At 36.8% G+C, this 24657-nt stretch overlaps 1 protein-coding gene across 1 annotated transcript; it reads right to left on the bottom strand.

Annotated features, from left to right (window-relative positions):
• Positions 1 to 8736: 8736 nt before the first annotated feature.
• LOC132272521 (uncharacterized) lies at positions 8737 to 9385 on the bottom strand. Its single transcript, XM_059773652.1, has one exon. The coding sequence runs from the start codon at positions 9121 to 9123 to the stop codon at positions 8737 to 8739; it is 387 nt and encodes a 128-aa protein (XP_059629635.1). The 5' UTR covers positions 9124 to 9385.
• Between the last annotated feature and the right edge of the window lie 15272 nt (positions 9386 to 24657).

Here is a 24657-nt window from a genome sequence, read left to right as displayed (position 1 = left end):
TGTGCAGTTTGATGTATATACAAGTTGGTAAGGGATAAAAAAATTATATGCTGATACTTAGGAAGACTTTTTTTATGAATATGTGGATAAAATTTAATCCACAATTGGTTCTTTGTTCCTTTTGACTAAATGAATAATATTATGAAAAAGTGAAAAGTAATTTATTATTACTTTGTCTATTATAAATTTTTAATTTGTAATATACTTTGAGGCTACAATTTATGATTGCAGAGACTTGGAGTTATAGGTACCATTTTTTAGATTGCTCAAAATTTATATTGCAATTGTTGATCTTCTTGTATGAAAAATGATAGGTATTCTAAAGTTGAAATATTTTATCATTAAAGAAGATATTTAGAAATAACGAGTATCTATTGAACATATAATCACACAACTTATGATTGCAATCCATTAACGAATGGACTACCACCTAAGACATTTATGAGACATATTGGAAGAATGGATCTTGAATGTAGTTAATGAATTATTATTTTTAATTGATTGCTTTACAGTGCTTATATATATATTTGATATTTTGATTTCGTTAAATGTGTTTATGATATTTCCTGTTAATTTATGTATGTACATGTACACATTATTTTGAATGAATGATAACAGGAATAGTCTTAGAAAATACATTATTGTTAGACTATTATCGATACTTCTCATTTATAAATATGTTACTAGTGTTGTGGTACATGGAAGGGACTATGTCATTTAGTGACATATAACCGCCATGACTCGCATTGGTAGTTTATTTACCATGGTATTTATGATAACCAACTTAATGAGTCAATCTGATTTATGGTGCACACTAATGACTATTTTACTAAATCACTACAGAAGTTATCATATGGGCTAAGTGAGAGACTGTAAGATATTTTCTTATATTTGTGGCCTACATGATTTGGACACGTGATTAATTTGTATTATTTGTTGGTTAAATAAAATAATATCAGATTAATATTATATTATTTGATCAACTTATAAATAACATTTTTGGTAATTAATTATTGGAGAAGTGTTTTCCTATTTATTCCTTATTTTGATGGAAAGTTGAATTAAAAGTTACTAAAAGGAAAACTGGTCCTCTCTCTGCCTTTATAAAAGTGCATATTTCCATCAGTTATGTACGCTAATGAAATAACACGTATACTGTTTATGTGTGCAAAATGTCAAGAGAGAGAAATCAGTTTCCACACTTTGACTTGCAGTTTATCACGTTGTTTCGTTCCGCAGAAAGGATCTCGAAGTTTGCCTTGATATCTACGATATTTGCAATTACAGATCGAGGTATTTATATCTAGCTATTTATTTATACATTACAGACTATGTGAAAATAATGAACTTCTAAGATATTGGGATTCATGTTTATTTGTGATTAATGGTTTGCACAAATAATTATAGTTTACAAGCTAGTCCCTTACGGAATTAATGTTCCATCTTTAGGTACAGTTGTAATCTTTTGTTTTCTTTGTACGAAAATCCTTCATTTGGCTTGTTTTTCCCTTTCGTTCGTTTTGTTTTTTTTTTTTTTTTTGTACGTACATGTTGTTTTGGAAGAAAATTTAATGGTTTTATTTTTTTAACCTTCAATTTTGAGAAATTCAAACCGTAATAGAACCAGAATATAGAGAGGGAAGACCCGGGAAGGGAAGCGAGAAAAGAGGAGAGAGAAACGAAGAGTAATAGAGGAGAGAGATAAACCACGTTAAATTCAGCCTATGATTCGTGTGTTTGGTTCAGTTCTAGTATCGTTTTCCTTTTTAAAATCTAATCTCAATCTTCAATAATGTATTCTGATTAAACAAGTAAATAAATCAATATATTAACTATTTGATTTAATTATTAAAATCACAACTTTAAACACGGTAGGTTTTTTTTTTTTTTTTTTTTTGGTACTGGACATTTTTCTCCTTTGAAATCCAATGCAGAATATATAAATTTTTAGTATTTTCCAATCTCTCATAATTTTAAATACACAAAACATAAGGGCAATCTGAAAACAGAAATTAAAAAACAATCATATGAAGATATGATGTTTAGAATATTATTGGTGTGAAATTAGAACCGCTCAATGCAGAAAATAACAACGGTTCATGTCATGGATGTCTCCGTAACTTATTTGCATATCACTCTATGATGTTAATTGAATTAAAAAAGTTAAATACAAATGAGCCAATAATAAAAATTTAATCTACAAATGAGCCATTAATCTATGATGTTTATTAATGCCTCATTTGTATTTAATTGAAAATTTGTAGTGAACTGTCTAACTAAATTATTTTTTATTAATTATTTATGCAAAATATAAGTATGTGTATAATGTGTGTGAGTTTGTCCTATCCGAAGAAAAAAACGTACTTAGTGATTTATGAACTTTTTTTAGAGGACTGTGTTTAGAGGACTGCTAAACACAGTCGCTGCGACTGTGGATCCACAGTCACACTTCTTACTGAATAGCTTTAAATGAATTCAACTTTCTATCTTCTTACAGTTGGGTTTTTAATGGATTTGACTTCTTTGTTTTTTACGGTTGTGTTTTAAATGGAAGCGACTGTGACATATCTAATTGGTTGAAAAACCCAATTATAGAAATTGTAATTAATTCATCTTTTCTATTTTTTGAAACTATAAAACTTTAACTTTTAAAACCAAATTATCCTTTTTTATTATTTATTTAATTTTTTTTTTCTGTCCTACTGTGTGTATATATAACCTTCATTCTTCTTTGTTTACCTATCTTATTTTTCTCTCTCTTTTTCAATTGTTTTTAACTATATATATATGCTCACTGTGTGAATGGTTTCTCACTGTTTCATCTTCTTTAGATAAAGAGAGAAAAAAAAAAATTATAAATTTTTGTAAATTAATTGCTTCTTTTCTCTTTTTTTTTTTATTTATTTTTTATTATATATATATATATATACATATATATATGTAGTAGTTGGAAAACGATACTTCTCTTATCTCATATATTAACTTAAACTCAAATTTTATAATATTACTTCAATCAAAACTCAATCTCCTCAATATCATACAATTATTTTAATTAAAATACAAAAAATCCAATAAAAAATCCATCAAAGTGGAACATATATATATATATATATATATATATATATATATATATATATATATATATATATAAAAGACAAGTGAACAAAAAAGAAAGAAAGAAAGTAAAGAATAAAGTATAGCCATATATATCCAAGAAAGAGAGACAAAAAAAAAGAAGACAATTGTTTAAAAAAAAATAAATAAATAAAGTTAAATATATGTAACAAAGAAAAGAAGGAAGGTTATTAGGTATAAAGAAAGCGAAAATAATTTAAAAGGGTAATTTGGTCATAAAGTTGAAGTTTTATAATTCCAAAAAAAAAATAGGAACGACACATTAATTACAACTTATTTTTTAACCAATTAGATGTGCGTGAATTTAAAATACAAACGTAAAAAATGAAGAAGTCAAATCCATTTAAAACCCAACTGTAAAAAGATAGAAAGTTGAATTCATTTATAGCTATCCAATAGGAAGTGCGACCGTGCGACTGTGTTTAGCACTCCTCCTTTTTCTAATTAAGCAAAGTCGGTAAAAAAGAGATGATAACTAGTGAGAAATTTTTTTTTAAAAATAATTAAGCAAAATTTGTGTGAATTATGCAGAGCTTTTAATCACAATGGTTTAAATTGTTTTCGAAAGGCCAAACAAAAAAATTGATGAGTAAATTTTACACAGCCAATTTTCTTGACTTTGGTTTTGACAATGTAATGATTTCAATAGAGGCCTTAACAAACCCATAACTAAAAAAATTCAACTTTACAAAACCAATCACTGCAAAATATCAAAAAGATCCATCCCTATATAAAAAAAGAGTAGTCACATTTAAAGATATAGTGTGGAGTGTATTGGCCGGGATGATATTTTCTTAACTATTTTTAAAATTCGCAAATGTCTTTGTAATTCACAAGTTAGGTTGCTCCACAAAAACTTGAAAAAAAAAAATTAAAAATTAAAAATTTCGATAGTGACTTATTCGTGTGAGCATATGCAAATATAAATATTCACTTCCGAGAGATAATAGAAGGTTGCTTTATTATCGATTTTAATCTTGATTATATTCACCCATGCAATCAATCAAACAAAAACGAACAAAAAAAAAAGAAGTAAGTTTTATGAGGAATTGAAATTTGAATCTTCTACTGTTTATAATGTATTTTACTAAACATTAAATTGTGATTTCATCAATAGTAATGTAGTGCTGTCAAATGGTAATATGAATGTTTTTTTTTTAAACTTTCAAATTGATTTAAAAAATACATATCCCTGAATCAGGAGTTATTATTATCAAGAGGATTATTGTCAAATCTTTCGTAAGCGTAGTTTAGCTTGTGTGATAATCTTATCAATTTCTCGTGATATATCTTTCCTATTCCCTCTGTTTTCATCCATTAAACCAACTAAGTAGAGATAGAATGATAATAATCTATAATTTTTGGTATACTACAATTTCTCACCATTCACTACAAAACTTTTTATAACTTTGTTGAGATTTTTCAGACTATATATACACACTCCTCTAAATTATAATAATTAAAAAAATGAATAAAACATTCATTTCATATGCCTTTTTGTTTTTATGTTGATGGTGTGCAGGGGTGGTAAAATAAGTTAGAAACTATCAACCTGTCCATATCAGTTCAGTTTTTTAATAGTTATAGGTGAATCATATTTAAGATGGGTCAAAAATGGGTTGGGTAATTTTTAACCACTTAATTTGATGGTTAAGATGGATTAGATATGGTTACCCATATTTCACTCATCACATAATAGACATACAACACGTATTTATTCTATATTACACTCAACTCATTTATCTCACGAAGGGCTGTAAGTTGGGCTGGCCCAACCTAGTCCAGTCCCAGTCCATATTTTGGGCAGGTCGTGCGGGTTTCACTGGTTCTTTTTTCTTTATTTTATTTTATTTTATTATATTTAACAAATATACAAATTACATTTTCCTTTTCCTTATTTGTAGACATCAAATTTTTGAAGAAAATTTTATTTTTTAAACATCAAAATTTTGGGCGAGTGGGTCGGGTTTCACGGGTTATTTTTATTTATTTATTTATTTATTTCTAAATATGCAAATTACATTTTCTTTTTTCATGTTTGTAAACATCAAAATTTTTAAGAAACTTTTATCTTTAAACATCAATATTTTGGGCTGGTCAATCGGGTTTCACAGGTCTTTTTTTTTTTTTTTTTTTTTTTTTTTTTTTTTTTTTTTTTTTTTTTACAAATTACGTTTTCTTTTCCATGTTTGTGTAAACATCAAATTTTTAAAGAATATTTTATTTTTAAATATCAAAATTTTGGACGACCGCTTTTCCATGTTGGTAAACATCAATTTTTTTAAGAAAATTTTATTTTTTAAACATCAAAATTTTGGACGGATCGGTCGAGTTTCACGGATCAAATTTTATTATTATTTTTTTCAAATATGCAAATTATATTTTATTTTTTCATATTTGTAAATATCAAAATTTTTAAAAAAATTTTATTTTTTAAACTTCAAAATTTTGGACAAGTCGTTCAGATTTCACAGGTCAAAATTTTTATTTTGTAACCATGAAGACTTTATTAGTAATGCAATATATTGGGGTTGCTTAGTATCAAGATAGTAATAATTTTGGTTTGAAACAATAATTGCTTCTAATTTGAGGGCTCAAAAGCTGTGCCCTCTGATTAAACAAGTAAAAATACATGCACTTTTGGTCGGTCAAAGTCATTGATTTCTTTAAAATCTTATCTCAACCTTCAATCTTCAATCGTGTCTTCTGATTAAACAGGTAAAAAAATCAATGATAAAAAAATCAATGATGCAGGCGTATTAACTGTTTGATTTAATTATTAAAATCACAACTTTAAACACGGGAATTTTTTTTTTTTTTTTTTTAATTATTCTTGGGACTGGGAATTTTTCTCCTTTGAAATCCAATGCAGAATGTATAAATTTTTGTGTATCTTCTTATCTCTCATAATTTTAAATACACATAAATACAATGGCAATCTGAAAACAGAAATTAAAAAACAATCATATGAAAGATGGATGTTTAGAATTTTATTGGTGTGAAGTCGGAATTCTCAATGTAGAAAATAACAACATTCATGCCATGGATGTCTCCATAACTTATTTGCATATTAGATACACCCATTTATTAGAAATGCTTGCAAAAATATCATTGGATGATGTTAATTGAATTTACAAAGTTAAATACAAATGGGGCATTAGCAAATTGATAGTATACCTTTTTTTTTTTTTTTTTGGTTAAAGTGTAGAAAATACCCTAAAGTATGTTTAGGGTACATATCACACTACTCACATGTAAAAAACATTCTTAAAGTTTCAATTTGGTACAAATAGGTCCATCTGACAAATTTAAACCTTAAATTGACTAAATTACCCATACTAAACTATTTTATAAGTATATAAAATAAATAATTTTGTAAAATAACTGAAAAGAACACTATTAGAGAACGTCAAAATACTACTAAAGTTTCAATTTGGTGCACATAGGTCCCTCTGACAAATTTAAACCCTGCATTGACTAAATTACTCTTACTGAACTACTTTATAAAATATAGGGCTAAATGCAAAAAACCCCCTAAACTATGGGGGTTTTGCAACTAACCCCCTAAACTACAAGAAATCCTTTGAACTTTCATTTTGTTGCAATTTGTCAACTCAGGCCACCAGAAAAGAAAAAAGACGAAACTGCCCAAGCCCTATGAAGTTCATCAAACGAACATCTAAAGAGCTTGGGATGCACAGATAGAACTCTTTCTCTTTAGATATTCTCTCTCTCTCTAAAAATAAAATTTGTATGCTCTGCCTCTTGTCCTTACCTTAAATGGTAGCAAACATTGGATCACTGAGACATTTTTGCAGAGAGGAGTAAAGAAAGGTTATTATCTAGAAATGATTACTCTGAATTAGGGTTTGGAGGACCATACGATGGTGACGATAAAGGTGTCAGATTTCGGTGGTTCCGTTCGCTCGGTGACAAATTCACCTATTTCTGGACGAATGATTTTGCTTCCATTTGCAATTTCATAGCCTTTGTTCGACCACTCACCAATCTATTTGTGTATTTCACTTTAATGGCTTTATTAATTCAAGGGATTTTGAAAATACATCAGAGCAATTCATCTCAATCAAGTTTTGGATTAAATGATTCAAAATTGAATCTGGAGCAATTTGTTTAGTTTTTGAAATCTGTAGTGATCAAGTGGTCGATGGCGTCACCACTGTACAAACATTTGGATTTCTTATGCGGTTCACTGGATCGGCCGGCAACGGAGGTAATTAACATCAATTGAATTCATCATTCTCTACATCTATAATTGCAAATTTATTTCTTTTAGCCATTGAAGCTCCGAATCGAGCTTTTAAAGTAGTGATTTTCGCTTCAATTGGTACCTATAAAGGAATTGATTGCTGAATACGAAGCTCGTAATGGAGGACGGCGGTTGTGATAAGAATCCGTGTCGGCCGTGGCTGCACCTCCTCGATCCGAAAACCGGTGATGGCAAGGCAACACGACAGGAAGCTCCGACGACGACGACTCTTTCTACGTCACTAACTCTTATCGTAACTCCACCGTCCTCTTCGACCAAACCTAGTTCAGTCCGGCGAGCAACAGTCATACCGGCCTTGCATCCCGGTGTTGTTGATGGCGGCAGACGGTGAGAGAAGATCTGACATCCCAGTTTTGTCGATGGCTCAAACGGTGATAGTCTCCTGGTTGTTGATATCTGTGTTCATTGGTAGCAAAAAACCCTACAAGTTGTAGAGTTCGTGATTTGAGGAAATTTGGTTTGGCTATTTTTTTTTTTGGGAAAGCAAAAGCCGTTTTTTCGAAAAGTAAAAGCAATGTTTTTTTTTCGGAAAGCCATGTTTGGCAAGGGCACTCTTGTCCTTTCATGCCTTTAAGGGTAGTATGGTCTTTTAAAATAATTTAACATATTTTAACGGCTAATTCTCACCGAACTTTGGTCGGATGGGGTGATCTGTAACTTTCTTTGCATAGTTCAGGAGGTTTCTTGCATTTTTGGTAGTTTAGGGGGTTAGTTGCAGATTTCCCCATAGTTTAGGGGCTTTTTTTGCATTGAACCCTAAAATATATAAAAATAAAATAATTTTGTAAAATAATCCAAAAGAATAGTATTGAAGGACGCTGATAATGGACAAGTAAAGATAAAAAAGAAAAAGAAAGAAAAATAAATAAAAAATAAAAAACAAAAATAAAGTGCAAACTAAAGAAAAACAAATCTGTTCTAAACTCCGAAAACCAGTACACTGATATTCAAATTTTAAAACAAATCTGCTTCAAACTTCGAAAATCAGTGTATATTGATATTGTTGGTACGGGGAAAAAAAAAAAAAATATAGAAAACAGTAAACTAAAATCTCAAAAAATTCAAATCCTTATTTTACAAATTCTCCAAGTTTTTTTTTTTATAAAAAAATTAGAGATATATATCAAGAAAATTTTTTAATATATATATATATATATATGCTATTAATCTGCATATAACATTCCTATTCTATAAGATTAATAGCATATATATATATATGTATGTTCGGAAGAGTAAAAAGATAAAATGGGCATTTCAACATTAATTTATGTTAGATTTTTTATTAAGTGATATTTTTGCACAATATGAAAAGATTATAAGGGTGTGTTTTGCACACTTTTTACTTTTTGGAGTGTTTTATGCCGTTGTCCCAACTTTTCTATCCTATTTTGAGGAGGGTAGGGATCAACCTCCCGAGAATAGAATTGGCACCGGAGAACATTGGGGACCGCCGTACGCGGCGGAGATGAGTTTGTGGGAGGCGGCAAAGAGAAGGAGGGTGGGAAGAAGAGATTGCAGTTGTTGCATCGCATGAGAGGCTCTTTGCCTCGCCACTTCCATACGGCGATGAAGAAGAGCTTGAGGACCTTCTCGTATTCCCCGAGATCGGCACGTGACCCACAGCGTATGCACCTTCCTGCTCCACTCTTCAGCACCTGTCGCACCTGTTGCTCTACCCCTCCCACGAAGAAGAAGAACATTTTCCTTTCCTTTCCTCTTTCTCTCTCCCTTTGTTTTTTCTTTTCTTTTCTCGCTGTTTCTTTCAATTTTTCTGTTTGGTTGATGATTTGAGCTGTTTTATATAGTATATGCTACATTGGGGAGGTTTGAGGGTTTTATGAAAGAGAAGGGGTTTAAGGATAAATTGGAACTTCTCTGAAGAGTTCGAGGGCCAATTGGCATGTTCTGATAAATACGAGTAGGAAAAGAACCCGACCCGATAATTTTTAAAACTTTTTACAGAAATTTGAACCAAGATTATTTGGATCAACTCCTCTTTTTTCATCAAAATTATTCGAGGTGATTTTAATTTTTATTTATTGATAATATCTTTCATTTAGTCCAAGTAAGAATTTATTTATTTATTTTTTTGGAACTTGGGTGCTGCTTGGATTGCAACTGTAAAAAATCAGAGAATCAAAATAGAAAACAATTTTCTATTTTTTCAAGTTGAAAATCTGAATTTAGGACAATAAAAATTCATAAATCTGCTGGATTGTATTTGAAAATTATTTTCTGAATTAATCAACATATTTATTTTACACAAAATTAATTACAAAATCATGAAGAAAGAAAATGAACATCCAAGAAAAGATGTCACTCTCATCACTCATAAGTCCCATTAGGCCAAGTAGTTATAATTAGAAATTTGAAATATTTCTCTAAGTTTGAGTGTGAACCATAGACTTCTTGAAAATAGAATTTTTTGTTTTTTAGTTGGTCAAACATGAACCGAGCCCATCAAGGTAGATTTAGATGTAGACACTTGTTATTGGCATTGCTCATTAATATTACTAATAACTTTAAACATTTAAATTCAAAGATAAAAAATGTTTCCAATTGCAGGACCTCATCAAGGAAATTACGAACCTTTTTGATAAATATCTATCACCAAGCAAGATTAAGAATTCCCCTTCTAACAATATATTATGCATATTCATATAAGAGCAATAATCAATTTTATACCTTTAACTAAAAAAAAAAAAATCAATTCTATACCCCCAAAAAATGTTTCATATTCAGTATCTCATTTCATCTATTCATCTGCATAAGTAACAAAGTATAAGACTATTGCTTCTTTTTACACTATCAATAGAGGATTTTGAAAGGAAAAAACAAAACACACACAGAGATCCTCAAACTTCAATCATTCATTCAGCCAAAAAAAAAAAAAAATCAATGTCATGGTATAGACTTTCAAGGATTTCGTATTCACTTCTAATTTTTCTCTGAAACCCCATTTTGTTAGTCTATATCTTCCTAATAAAAGCTCAATAAATTCCTCATCCCCCCCCCCTCCCCCCCCCCCCCCCCCCCCAAAAAAAAAAATTCATCATCAAAAGTAAAACTACAAAATTAATTAAGACCTTCAGAAATTCGCTATTCCAAACCCTTCTCGGTTGACTTATGCTCAAATTGAGCTGACGACAAGTGTTGATGCAGCCACCTCAAAACACTTCTCGACAATGTCTTCTTTGTTCTTCTCGGCTTCTTAGACGCATTTTTCCCAAGCAAGTTGTATTTTCTAACACTTATAGCATCCACTTTCTATTTTGGAATGCGAGTAACTACCTTCTCTTTATGATTATTCCAACTAAATAAAAACATTATTTTTATATAATTAAAATTAGAATAAAAAAATACAATGAAACGTCCATAGTTTCTTTGAAAAATAGCATGTAATAGAGAAATAAAAGACTAAATAATAATAATAATAATGAAAAGAGGCTAGAGAAAAAAATTTATAAGTACATGGGAGTTATGTAAAATTTATCCAAAATAATTATTTTAGAAAAACTCCTCCATCCAATGGGTCAAAGGTGGTCAATAAAAGCCAAGACATCCAATGTGTCCATTGATTTACACACAGAGATTAGAGGTTGAATAGTTGCAAGCAGAACCACCACACTTTAAAGCTACAAAATACAAATTCATATAGAGCACTCAACCCTGATTAGATTGTTAAACACAGAACAAAGTGTTAGATTCACAAACTAAAGTACACCCATAGCTGGTGTTCAATGTCTTCTTTCGAAAACTACAGGTTTCTACATTGTACAACCATAAGCCTCATATGTACCTATCACTAATGCACATGCGCGCGCACCCCATATAGTATGATATTGTCTGCTTTGAACATAAGCCCGCACGATTTTGCTCTTGGGCTTTACTCCAAAAGGTCTCATACCAATTGGAGATGACACACTTACATATAAGCACTTCATCTTTCCTCTATTCAGGCGATGTAGGACTTGTGTACTCGTAACTCGCCATTGTGGTAGCCTAACAGTGTCTCTCGCACCCGCCCACAACACACCCGCTCACAAGGTCATCAAAATCCACCCCCTTGGAGGCCCGACGTCCCCGTCGGTACACTTCCAGCTGGGTCAGGCTCTGATACCATTTGTAATGACCCACTCCACCACATAATATGATATTGGCCGCTTTGGGCCTTCGCCCGCATGGTTTTGCTTTTGAGCTTTACCCCAAAAGGTTTCATACCAATTGGAGATGACACACTTACATATAAGCACTTCACCTTTCCTCTACCCAGGCGATGTGGGACTGTGCACCCGTAGCTCACCAGTGTGGTAGCCTGTTAGTGTCTCTCGCACCCACCCACAGCACACCCGCCCACAGGGTCATCACAATCCCATTTGTAATGACCCACTCCACCACATTGTATGATATTGTTTGCTTTGGGCCTTAGCTTGCACGGTTTTGCTCTTGAGCTTTACCCCAAAAGGCCTCATACCAATTGGAGATGACACACTTATATATAAGCACTTCACCTTTCCTCTACCCAGGCGATATGGGACTATGCACCTGTAGCTCACCAGTGCGGTAGCTTATCAGTGTCTCTTGCACCCGCCCACGGCACACTTGCCAACAGGGTCATCACAATCCACCCCCCTTGGAGGCCCGACGTCCCCGTCGGCACACTTCCGGCTGGGTCAGGCTCTGATACCATTTATAATGACCCACTCCACAATATGGTATGATATTGTCCGCTTTGGGCCTGAGCCCTCACGGTTTTGCTCTTGGGCTTTTACTCCAAAAGGCCTCATACCAATTGGCTAACACACTTACATTTAAGCACTTCACATTTCCTTCTCCGTAGCTCGCCAGTGTCGTAACCTGTCAGTGTCTCTCGCACTTGCGCACAGGGTCATCACAATCCCATTTGTAATGACCCACTCCACCACATGGTATGATATTGTCCGCTTTGGGCCTTAGCCTGCACGGTTTTGCTCTTGGGCTTTACCCTAAAAGGTTTCAGACCAATTGGAAATGACACGTTTACATATAAGCACTTCACCTTTCCTCTATCCAGGCGATATGGGACTGTGCACCCGTAGCTCACCAGTGTGGTAGCCTATCAGTGTCTTTTGCACCCGCCCACGGCACACTGATCGACGATCGAAATCAATTATAAATCAACCCTCTTCGCAATAGCACGAATCATTGTAAAATAGGACTATTGGACGGGTAAGTCGAACCACTGGGACTGCGCTAGTCTTAAGGCAACCTAAGTATCTAAAGTCATTTTAGAGTGATGAGGGGTTTATAAAGGGTTTGTGTGTTTGTCACTAAACTAAGAAATTAAAATACATAAAACAATAGATTGCAATGAAATTGAAGAAGTGAGATACAAGTAGAAAAGATTAGGGAGATGAATCCACACTACACCCTAAGTACATGCTAGATTAGGTCTAAATTTGGGGATAAATAGCATATATGTAATGGTCAAGAAATATGAAGCAACTCCGTTCCTTAATAATCATCAAGAAGTTCACTTAATCAAAACAAGAATGATCCATCAAAAGCTACCATAGTTGAACTACTTAAACTAAGGTATAGAATCAAATACACTATCTCAAGCAAAAGACCATCAAGCTTTCAATCAAATGGTGAAGCACATGAAGGTAGGAATCAAGTATAAACCATCAAAGGAGGTACCTAAGCAATGGAATATCAAGTTTCAAAATCAACATGTCTTGAAAAACATTCATAGTCTATATTTTCATTGTCACTATGAAAATAAAAGCAATAAGATTGATCTAAGAATCATCAAAGATATGACAATGAACTTACATCAACCATTTACACATTAAAATTCATTACAAGAAGGAAAATGCTCTTAGACTATGAAACTACCATACATTATACATTATAGTCCCCAAAAGTATAGCCTAATCTAGAACATGATCAAAAGAGGAGGCTTCATCACCTCCCTAGATGGAGGTTTAGCTCTCCATTGATACAAAAATGGAAGAAGAAGAAGAAGAATACAACTTCATTCTCGAGCTCTACTGTAGCACTCAAGAACACTCTCTTCCTTGCTCTCTTCTCTCCCCTCTAATCTGGTAAGAATGAATGATAATGATATGTGTGGTCCTCCCTCTCTCTTATCAAGCTCAAGTCAAGGCTCTCTCTCCTCCAAGGAACACCTCCAACCACTTCATAAAGAAGGAAGATGGCATTGAGGAAACCAATGTGCAAGTGGCTGAAATTGAGCCATTTCTGAGTGCAATCTGCCAGAATTTCGAGCACTCGAAGGGTGGTCCCGAGCACTCAAAATTAGTGTAATGAGCAACATGCAATTCTTGCCCATCTCTGACCCACTGTGGAAGAATGACCATAACTTTGTGGTCCAAACTCCGAATGATGATCTGTTTGAAGATTTAGAGAGCTGATTCAGATCTCTAAATACTTCATGTTTTGATGAAGACCCAATTCTCAAGTTTGGTTGGTCGAAAATGGGGAGAAAGGCAGCACTTCAGTGCTGCCAGGCAGTTCTGCGCACCTCTGGTAAGAAGATCATAACTCTCTGCTCCGAACTCCGAATGACAAACCACTTGAAGATTTGGAAAGCTGATTCAGAGATCTAAATATTTCATGTTATGATAGAAGTCCAGTTCTTGAGTTTGCTAGGTCAAAAATGATGACAAAAGTCAGGTTCTACTGCTGCCAGAATTTCAAAATTGGCACCCTTTTTGTTCAAAATTCCACAAGGCATCATTTTTGCTTCCTTTTTGCAATTTAACCTGAAAATGTACGAAAACATACAAATGGAGATAACCTACATAAAATAATCAATTAATGGACTTTGTTAATATAATTTAGGGCGCTTGAATATACAGTATTCGGCGCTTATCACACCCCCAAACTTACATTTTGCTAGTCCCTTAGCAAAACCAAAATGCGAAGCTCAATGGAATGAAAAACATGGGAATGCTATTACAAAAATATCCACCATGGCAAAAATAAACATAAACATAGCTCAAATACAACTTGAAACAGATAAAGAGCTGGAGACGGGATCATTGGGAAGACTACCTTGCATATATGAAGCATTGATACAAAAATTGGCAAAAACCATTTTAACATGCATGCATCAACATCATAGTCCATATAAATAATTCAATTGTCATATCTTAAATGGAAATAACTCAAACTCCAGTGAAAGTGAATTGAATTCTCAACATGTGACTTTTACTTTCTTTTCCAATTCCAAGGCACAAGTTTTCAAATCAATGAATTCCCCTTTACATGAAGTCCCTAAGGCATGATTTTATTTTCAAGACAACTTTTGTTGCCTGTTAAGAATTTATTATAACTCAAAAGTGAAACATAAAATGGTTGTGCAGTGTTGAAATCCTTTAAGCTTTCTAACCAACCTATGTAGCGAGCGTTAGGCCAACAACTCCCAAACCAGACGGCTTTAGGGTGCTAAGTGTAAAGACACTCCTAGGGCTTAATAGCTCAAGTTGGAAAGGTTACGAATTCCAACAAACCATGTTTATTACACACATTTTTTTGAATGACCGTGCAATGTTTAAGTCCTTTAAGCTTTCTAACCAACCCATGTAGCAAGCGTTAGGCCAAGAACTCCCAAACCAGACGGCTTTAGGGTGTTAAGTGTAGAGACACTCCATAGGGCTTAATAGCTCGAGTTGGAAAGGCTACAAACTTCAACTGGTCATTATTTTCTTTCTTTCTCATCTTCATTTTTTTTTTTTTTTTTTTTTTTTTTTTTTTTTTTTTAACAACTTATATCATGCCAAAGATATTCATCTATCAGGTTCATGAAATCAGATTAACTAGGCCAAGGTCAAGGTCAATCAAGTTGCATGCCTCACAGTTAAGTTTCCAATGTGCATCTGTGCATTGTGAAGTTTATAAGAGTGTAAATCCAGCAAGAATCTAATTGAGGCATTTATACAGACTACATTGTATTTTGCATGATTACTTCAAATTCAAATTTCTTTATTTTTAAAAATTCTCAATTGCTTCTATACACAAAGTATTAAAAATATGATTTGTCTCCGACAAGTTTCAAGCTATACTATCATTGCTTTACAAAATAGTGATACCAAAATTATGCCAAAAATGCAATATTGCACCCCCAAACTTAAACTACACAGTGTCCTTAATGTGGACATGGGTTGAAGTTAAAGACAAAAAATGACAGAAAAATAAAAAGGAACAAAAATACCCAGGGGGAGGAAAAGGCATGGGGAGAAGAACCCCCAAACTTGAATTGGACTGCGCAACCTAGATAGCATCATGAAAAACAAAAAGAGATAACTACAAAGAGCATTAATAGCACAAGCATAAATACAGAAAAATAATGTACATAAAGTTAACAGAAAAGAGAGAATTTGCATTTCAAAAAGAGTTTACATGATTACAAAAAGAGCTGTACAGGGATCATGTCTACTAGAGCAACCTATACATAACAAATTCTTACAGTGCAAAAGTAAAACAACAGATACAAGAGAAATATGTACATATGAAACAAAAAGATAAGGTCCAACACTCGCAGCAGCTATGGTCCAGAGGGAAGACGGGCGAGGATGGAATGGAGGAGAGATTGAGTCTTACGCCGTTCGGTGGAAGCCAAACGACGTTCCTCAGCTGCGACACGGCTGTCTTCAGCAGCAAGACGACGATCTTCTTCGGCACGTGAAGAAGTCTCACACATAGTCCGAGTGTACGCGGACAACGAATTCTCAAAACGATCCATCCGCTCATGAATACCAGCAATGCTAGCCCGGATGAAAGCCTGGTCCTGCTGAGAGTCGACCGGAGGCTCTACCCTTGCAGCGGCTGCTGCTGGGGAAGCATCCTCAGAAAGAGGAGGAGGTGGAGCTTGGATGAACAGGGAGGCAGCAGGCTGAGGGGTACTAGAATGGCTAAGAACATTGATCCACCGGCGCTTGGTAAAATTTTTAATCTTTTCGCCTTTTGGTTCATGGGGAGGAACAATGAAGCCTTTGTGCTTTAGGAGCCGAGTGATGAAAAACGGCAAAGGCAATTTCCGATTTTCAACTCGTGGAGCCCGTGCATTATGAGCGTCATGCCAAAACTTCATAAATGTGGTCCAAATGAGCTCTGGGATGGAGAACCATTGGCCTTGGTCCATGGCATATAAGGCTTGCAAAAGGAGGCCCCTACGCTCAGTGCTATACACCAAAGGGCAGACATTGTGCTTGAAAACAGTGTCAATGAACCAGAGGTGTTTCGGAAGATTGGTTTTGCGGATAAAAGACCGGGGCCTATGAGGGTCATCCACGTTGCAAATGGCAGCGACAACCTGCTCCACAGTTAATGTATCCGGCTCCTCATATAAAGGGAGATTCTCACGATTGACAATGTCATCGGGGCACTCAATGGGGCAACTAGAAACCTGAATGATGTCAGTCATAGTGAAAGCATAGGTGTTGCCATCAATGGATGTAGTGAGAGAAATGGGTGGCTCTTCAGGGCATTGGAGATTCTGGTAGAAGAGGCGCACTACACGGGGGTAGGCAACCCTGGCAAGGGGCGCGCAAATGTGCTGTAGACGCCGGTTAGTCAATTCGGCTACAGCCCACGAAGTAGTGGGTAGAATGTTAAAGGCATCCGTGAGCGGAAAAGAAAGCTCATAGTTGAGTTGTTTGCCAACCCAAGGATCACGTGGTCGCTCACGATTGACAGCACGGGCACCCGCAGAGGGTCTAGGAGGGCGAGAAGGACCGGCACGAGACATTTAGAGAGGTGAACTTGGTTGAGGAATTTCAGCGAACACCTGGCGTGCACCACAAAAAGGAGAATATGAAAATGAGTGGGATGGATGATGAAACCCAAAAATTTTTGGCCCTGTAATTGTAATAACTACTCCCAAACAATCACAAATCCATTACATGCAAGCCCATCCTCCATTTATACCAAAAATGTGAAAGAGGAAGAGAAGGAAGAAACTCACCTAACAATGAAGAACCACAGGCCCTTTGTGCGTCGGATAAGTGGTGGGGATGGGTGGAATTTGCCTAGAGGTGAAGAGTGGATGGGGAGGGGTGTGTGATATTGGTTGGTGCTGTTATTTTGGGGTTGGTTGCAGGAGGCGCATGCAGGGTGGGGTGGTTGGGTTGAGAGAGAGAGGAAGGTTGGTTGAGCCGAGTGAGAGGGAGTTGGTTGGTTTGGGTTGTGTTTAAAAGAGAGGTGGCTTGGTTCAAGCACTCGAAGTATGTCTTCGAGTGCTCTAAAATGGGGCCGTGGGCTCGGGTGTTTGTTGTGTGAGAACTCAAGCAATTGCTAGCACTCGAAGCTTGGCTTCGAGTGCTCGAAATATGGCAGAGAGGTGAGGGGAGCTTTGTGCGTGAAATTGTAGGTTGTGGGGTGGCTTGGGGTTGGCATGGAGTGGGTTGTTAGAGAGTTGGGATGAGAGAGAGTTGATGGTGGGGTTGGCATGCATGGTGGTGAGGGTGTAGTGATGATGTGGGAGAGAGAAGCCGAGAGTTGGGTTGTGGGGATGGTGGCATGATTGCATGCATGGGGAAAGGTTGGTGGGTTGGAGTTGAGGTGGTTGTGTGGTTTCTGGGTTGATGGTGGTTGGGTTTGCATGGTTGAGGGATTAGGTTGAAACCAAGAGGAAGAAGGCTGGTTTTTGGGATGGTGCGTTGGGATGCAGGGTTGGAATGAAGTTTGGAGCATGCATAGAAGTGGGTTAGTTTTGGAGAGGGGTTGGTCGTGGGTTGGTTTTATTGGTGGCTGGTTGAGGGGCATGCATGCATGGGCTTGCATGCATGCATGCAGGGCATGGAGTTGGATGTTGGAGGTTGAGGTTGTGTGGGTGATCTTGAAGAGAGAGAACCGAGAGGTGAGAGAGTTGGTTTGTGGAGTTGGTTTGTGGAGTTGGTGAGGTTGGGAGGGGGTGATGAGAGAGGGACCGAGAGATGAGAGAGTTGGTTTGTGGATTATTGGCATAGTTTTGGTATGGTTAGTGCATGGTTGAGGGGCAGGCATGCATGGGCTTGGAGTTGGATATATAGAAGGAAGATGGTTTGGGTTGGAGAGGAAGGTGGTGGCATGCAGAGAGCTTAAGAGTGCTAGGGTGGGGTTGAGAGGGTTGCATGGGAAGCTGAGAGGGAGAGGTTTGCATGGGGGTTTGATGGTGTTGTAGAGAGATAAAGAGAGATTGGTTAGGTTGGTATGATTGGTTGGTTGTTAGGTTTGTTGAAGGTTGGTGTCGGGATGGTGTGCAGGAGGGTTGGTTGGTTGTTGGGTTTGATTTGTATTTTGAGATGGAGTTCGAGCACTCGAAGCTTGGTCTTCGAGTGCTTGAAATTTGAGCAGTGGGCTCGAGTGAGAAGGTTGGGAGATGAAGGTTGGTTGGCTAGCAGTTGGAGTACTCGAGATGAGGTTGAGATGCTCGGGTTTGTGGTTGAAGGGGGGTTCGAGCACTCAAAGTTGGACTTCGAGTGCTCTAAGTATGGGCAGTGAGTTGGGTTAAGAAGCTTGGGCACTCGGAATGGGGTTGGGATTGCTCGAGAGTATGGCAGTGAGCTTGCAAGGAGTGAGAGAGATGAAGGCATTTGATGGATTGGCATGGCTGGTGCAATGCCTGTGAGTTGCAGCCAACTTGAATGCAAGGAGCTTGCATGAGGATTTAACCAACATTGACTGAGCTTGTGCACTCCAAAAATGAGGATTTAAGCAACATTGACACATATGCATGCAAGGTGTCAATGTTAGAAAGCAGAATTTCAGTGGCTTCGAGTGCAAGGTGGCAATGCATGCAATGCAGCAAGTTGTGAAGGCATGCAAGGATGCTGATGGATTGTGCCACGGTTTCAAAATGTTTCCATGCATGCAAATGTAGTGCCATACAATATTGAAGTTGGATCACGTGATGAAAGCTGAATGCATGAACTCATGAAAGAATGCATGAATGCAATGCAGGCATGCATGCATGCAACATTGTAACCTATAGATTGATCATTCTTATGCATGCATGATAAAATAAATAATAAATAAATAAATAAAATAAATAATAAATAAATAAATAAATTAAATAAATAAAATAAAATAAAATAAAAATAATAACAAAATAAAGTAAGATAAAATAAAATTAAATATTTCAATGAATGAAATCCCCCCCCCCCCCCTTTTTTTTTTTTTTTTTTTTTTTTTTGAGACAATGCTTCAAGTTCATGAAAATTTATTATTATTATTATTGTTAATAATAATAATAATAATGCAAAATTTTTGCATAAAAATATATATGTTTTTAACTTGAAACATTGCAACAAAATTTAAACTTTGTAACATCATGTCATTCGAATGCAAGGCTGAAAAATTCAACTCTATACCTCATTGCAATGCATGGAAAAATTAGAAAATTTTCAAACTGTGCAATTTTCCGCCAATGAATATATGAATGAAATTTGGGAAAATTTTGAGACCTTGCAACTACTCTCTACTGCATGAATGAATTTAAGAAACTTTTCAACTTTTTGCAACATCAATGTAATGTATGGATGATTTTTAGGAATCATGATCCAACAATGCAGGAAGAGAAGAGGCTATGCATGTGAGGGCCAAGTCGAAAGTCCGAGAAAATTGCCCGATAGAGCCAGAAACTTCCGGGAATGAAAACAAGAGTTGAGAAGGTCTAAGAAGCCGGTCTAAAATTGTGGAACACAACTAAAGAGCATTCCAGAAAAATTAAATTTTTGGCTTTTCGAAACCATTTCCCAGAAAATGTCAAGGCCCAGGCAATGGAAAGAGGGGGGGAAAGCTTGGAAATTGGAAGAATTGCTTCCCTTGCTTTGCTAAATTTTATGTCGATAGCTAAACGAAGTTAGAGTTGGCACTAATCCTCATAAATTGGGTCCGTCAAGAGGACTTCCTCAACTTTTCGGGTTGGGATTGTGCCATCAATGCAAGGCTTAAGCCGTTGGCCATTAACCTTGAAGAGTGATCCTTTTGCAGGATCATGAAGTTCGATTACTCCATGAGGAAAGATAGTAGTGACAATGTATGGACCATCCCATCTTGACTGGAGTTTACCGGGAAAGAGTTTCAAGCGGGAATTGAAAAGCCAAACCTTTTGTCCGGGTGCAAAAGACTTCTTGACGATGTGTTTGTCATGAAAAGCTTTAGTCTTTGCCTTGTAGATTTTTGCGCTTTCATACGCGTCATTACGCAATTCCTTAAGTTCATTTAATTGCAACGCACGATTAGAGCCGGCTTGTTTGAGATCAAAATTGAACCTTTTTATGGCCCAATAAGCACGGTGCTCTAATTCTATCGGGAGATGACATGCTTTGCCAAAGATAAGTCGATATGGTGACATGCCAATGGGTGTCTTATAAGCTTTCCGGTAAGCCCAAAGCGCATCGTTTATCCTTAATGACCAATCTTTGCGGTCCGGTCTAACCGTTTTTTCCAAAATGTGCTTAATCCCCCGGTTAGAAATCTCTACTTGACCACTCGTTTGAGGGTGGTAAGGTGTAGCAACCTTATGAATGACGGAATACTTGGTAAGGACGGATTTGAGATAACGATTTAGGAAATGAGATCCGCCATCACTAATGATTGCTCGGGGCGTACCAAAACGACTAAAGATATGGGACTGAATGAATTGGATCACGACTTTATGATCATCGGTTTTGGTAGCCTCGGCTTCAACCCATTTAGACACATAATCCACCGCTACAAGGATGTACTCATAACCATAAGAAGATGGAAATGGTCCCATGAAATCAATCCCCCATACATCAAAAATTTCAACAATTAAAATGTTAGTGAGGGGCATCATGTCTCTTTGGGACATAGATCCAAGTTTTTGACATCGTTCACACGATTTGCAAAAATTGTATGCATCCCGAAACAAGGTAGGCCAAAAGAATCCGCTTTGAAGGACTTTGTTAGCGGTCTTTTTGGCACTGAAATGGCCTCCACAAGCAAGAGTATGGCAAAAATTTAGAATGCTTGTGGCCTCGATTTCAGGAATGCATCGCCGGATGATTTGGTCCGGGCAATACTTGAATAGTTTCGGATCTTCCCAAAAGAAATGCTTGACTTGGGAGAAAAACCGGTCATTCTCTTGTTTGGACCAATGAATTGGAATTTTGCCAATCGCAAGATAGTTGACAATATCCGCAAACCATGGAAGATTGGAATGTGAAACTTGAAGAAGTTGCTCATCTGGAAAAGAATCACGGATGGCTGCGAATTTGGAAGATTTTTCAATAAGCAAGCGAGAGAGATGATCAGCGACAACATTGTTGGTCCCTTTTTTTGTCCCGGATGTCAATGTCAAACTCTTGAAGTAAGAGGATCCATCGAATTAAACGGGGTTTTGTTTATTTTTTCGCTAACATTTAAAAGCCTAAGAGCGGCATGATCCGAAAAGACGATGACCTTGGAACCAAGAAGATAAGAGTGAAATTTATCCAAGGCGTACACCACAGCTAGCAATTCTTTTTCAGTGGTGGTGTAGTTCAATTGGGCATCGCAGAGAGTCTTGCTGGCATAATAAATGACATGCGGAAGTTTATCCACACGTTGGCCCAAAACCGCCCCTAATGCATAGTCGGATGCATCACACATGATCTCAAAGGGAAGAGACCAATTAGGCGGTTTCATGATTGCGGCGGATGAGAGAAGAGTTCGAAGTTTAATGAAAGCTTCCATGCAAGCGTCATCAAAATTGAACGGAACATCCTTGGCTTAGAGATTACACAAGGGCCGTGAGATTTTGCTAAAATCTTTGATGAAGCGACGATAGAATCCGGCATGGTCAAGAAAAGAACGGATTTGACGGACGAAATTCGGAGGAGGAAGATTAGAGATCAACTCAACTTTTGCCTTGTCTACCTCGATTCCCCGTTTAGAAATGATATGTCCTAAAACAATGCCTTCTTGGACCATGAAGTGGCTTTTCTCCCAACTTAGAATGAGATTCGTCTCTTTGCATCTTTGGAGCACCAGAGACAAATTTTTGAAACACGAGTCAAAGGAGCAGCCAAATACGAAAAAATCGTCCATGAAAATTTCCAAGAACTTTTCAACCATATCCGAGAATATAGACATCATACACCTTTGGAACGTTTCCGGCGCATTGCATAGACCAAAAGGCATGCGTCGATAGGCAAAAGTACCGAAGGGACATGTGAATGTTGTTTTCTCTTGATCTTGGGGGGCGATTGCCACTTGGTTATAGCCGGAATAACCATAAAGAAAACAATAGAAGCTTTGGCCTGCTAACCTTTCTAAGATTTGATCAATAAATGGGAGTGGGAAATGATCCTTCCTAGTTGATGAATTGAGTTTCCGGTAGTCAATGCATATACGCCACCCGGTGGTGGTTCGTTGTGGCACGAGCTTACCCGCTGAATTTTCAACAACGGTGAGACCGGATTTCTTGGGGACAACTTGTGTGGGGCTCACCCACTTGCTATCAGAGATAGGGTAGATGATTCCCGCATCTATCAATTTGATCACCTCTTTTATGACCACTTCTTTTATATTTGGATTTAACCGGCGCTGGACCTCTCTAGTAGGCTTTGCGTCATCCTCCATATGAATGCGGTGCATACAAATAAAGGGGTCAATTCCTTTCAAATTTGCCACTGTCCAACCAATAGCTTCTTTATGCTCTTGGAGCACCGCTAAAAGGTTGGTCTCTTGGTCTTTTTGAAGGTCCGAGGCAATGATGACCGGAAGGGTTTGCTTTGGACCAAGGAACACATACTTGAGATGGGCCGGGAGCAGCTTAAGCTCAAGTTGTGGTGGAGATAACAATGATGGGACCGGAGGAGTAGTGGAAAGTTGGGGAAGTGGTTCTTTTGGAATTTTCCAAGGAGGTACATCCATGATAGCATTAATATCAAGCAAGGAATTGACTTCTTGAATGGCTTGATCAACATCAAAGTTTGAGAAGTCAAAATGGGACATGCAAGTTTCAAGAGGATCTTTGCTTAGAATGAAGGGGAGAGATTCTTCGACCATTTCATTAATGACATCCACAAGAAAACAATCATCCTCATTGGAGGGATGTTGAGTTGCATGAAAGATGTGGAGTTTGACTTGCATGTTTCCAAAAGCAATGTCCATCACCCCGGTTCGGCAATTAATTGATGCATTAGCCGTGGCTAAAAATGGCCTACCAAGGATCACGGGAATGTGCTTTTTTGGGTTATGGACCGGTTCCGTATCAAGAACCACAAAATCTACCGGGAAGTAGAATTTGTCCACTTTGATGATAACGTCCTCGAGAATACCTCGTGGATGCTTGACCGATCTATCGGCAAGTTGCAAAACCACGGAAGTCGGCTTAAGATCTCCCAAACCAAGTTGTAGGTAGACTGAATATGGAATTAAATTCACACTAGCTCCTAAGTCAAGGAGGGCCCTCTCGATTTTCCTGTCACCAATGATGCAAGAGATTGTGGGGGCACCCGGATCCTTATACTTCGGAGGAGTGCTGTGCTGAATGATAGCACTAACATTTTCAGTCAACCTCACCTTTTTTGGCAAATGATTTTTAGAAGTGCGCTTTTGAGTGAACAAATCTTTGAGAAATTTTGCATAGGGAGGGATTTGCTTGATAGCATCCAAGAGGGGTAAGTTAATCTTCACTTGCTTGAAAACTTCCCACATGTCTTAAATTTTACAATTCTTGTTCCCAAAATGTGTCGACTCTTGAAGACGTTGAGGAAACGGAGCTTTTGGCTCATAAGTAATTTCCACATTTGGGGTGACATGTGTGGGATTTCCGTGAATGGTATTTGGACAAGAATTTGGATTAGAAGAGCTTAGATTTGGATTAGAAGAGCTTGAATTTGGATTTTTCAAAGGAGGGTTTTTCTCACTTGTGTCTCCATCAACCTTGTTGTCAACCACTCTACCACTCCGAAGGGTGGTGATAGCTTAAACTTGTTCATGAGTCGGCCTACTCGGAGGAGGGGTTTCATCAATCACATGCATTCCTCTAGGATTTTCAAAAGGTTGAGAGGGAAGCTTGCCCTTGTCCTTTTGAAGCAATTGATTCACCGAGTTAACTATTTGGCCAACTTGATTTTCGAGCTTAGCTATGGATTGAGTATGAGAGTGAACCATTTGGAGAATAGGCTGCAAGGATGTCAAGAGTTGCTTGTTGGAATCCATGATTTGCTTGTTCAATGATTCCATCATTTGCTTGTTTGCAGCTACTATCTCGTTAGTTGGACACACAGGAGGTT

Source organism: Cornus florida, unplaced genomic scaffold, assembly GCF_030987335.1.
Source record: "Cornus florida cultivar Cherokee Brave unplaced genomic scaffold, ASM3098733v1 CherokeeBrave_3.0.0_Hap2_Chr09, whole genome shotgun sequence".
NCBI classification, from domain to species: Eukaryota; Viridiplantae; Streptophyta; class Magnoliopsida; order Cornales; family Cornaceae; genus Cornus; species Cornus florida.
This window is presented reverse-complemented; position numbering and strand designations above follow the sequence as displayed.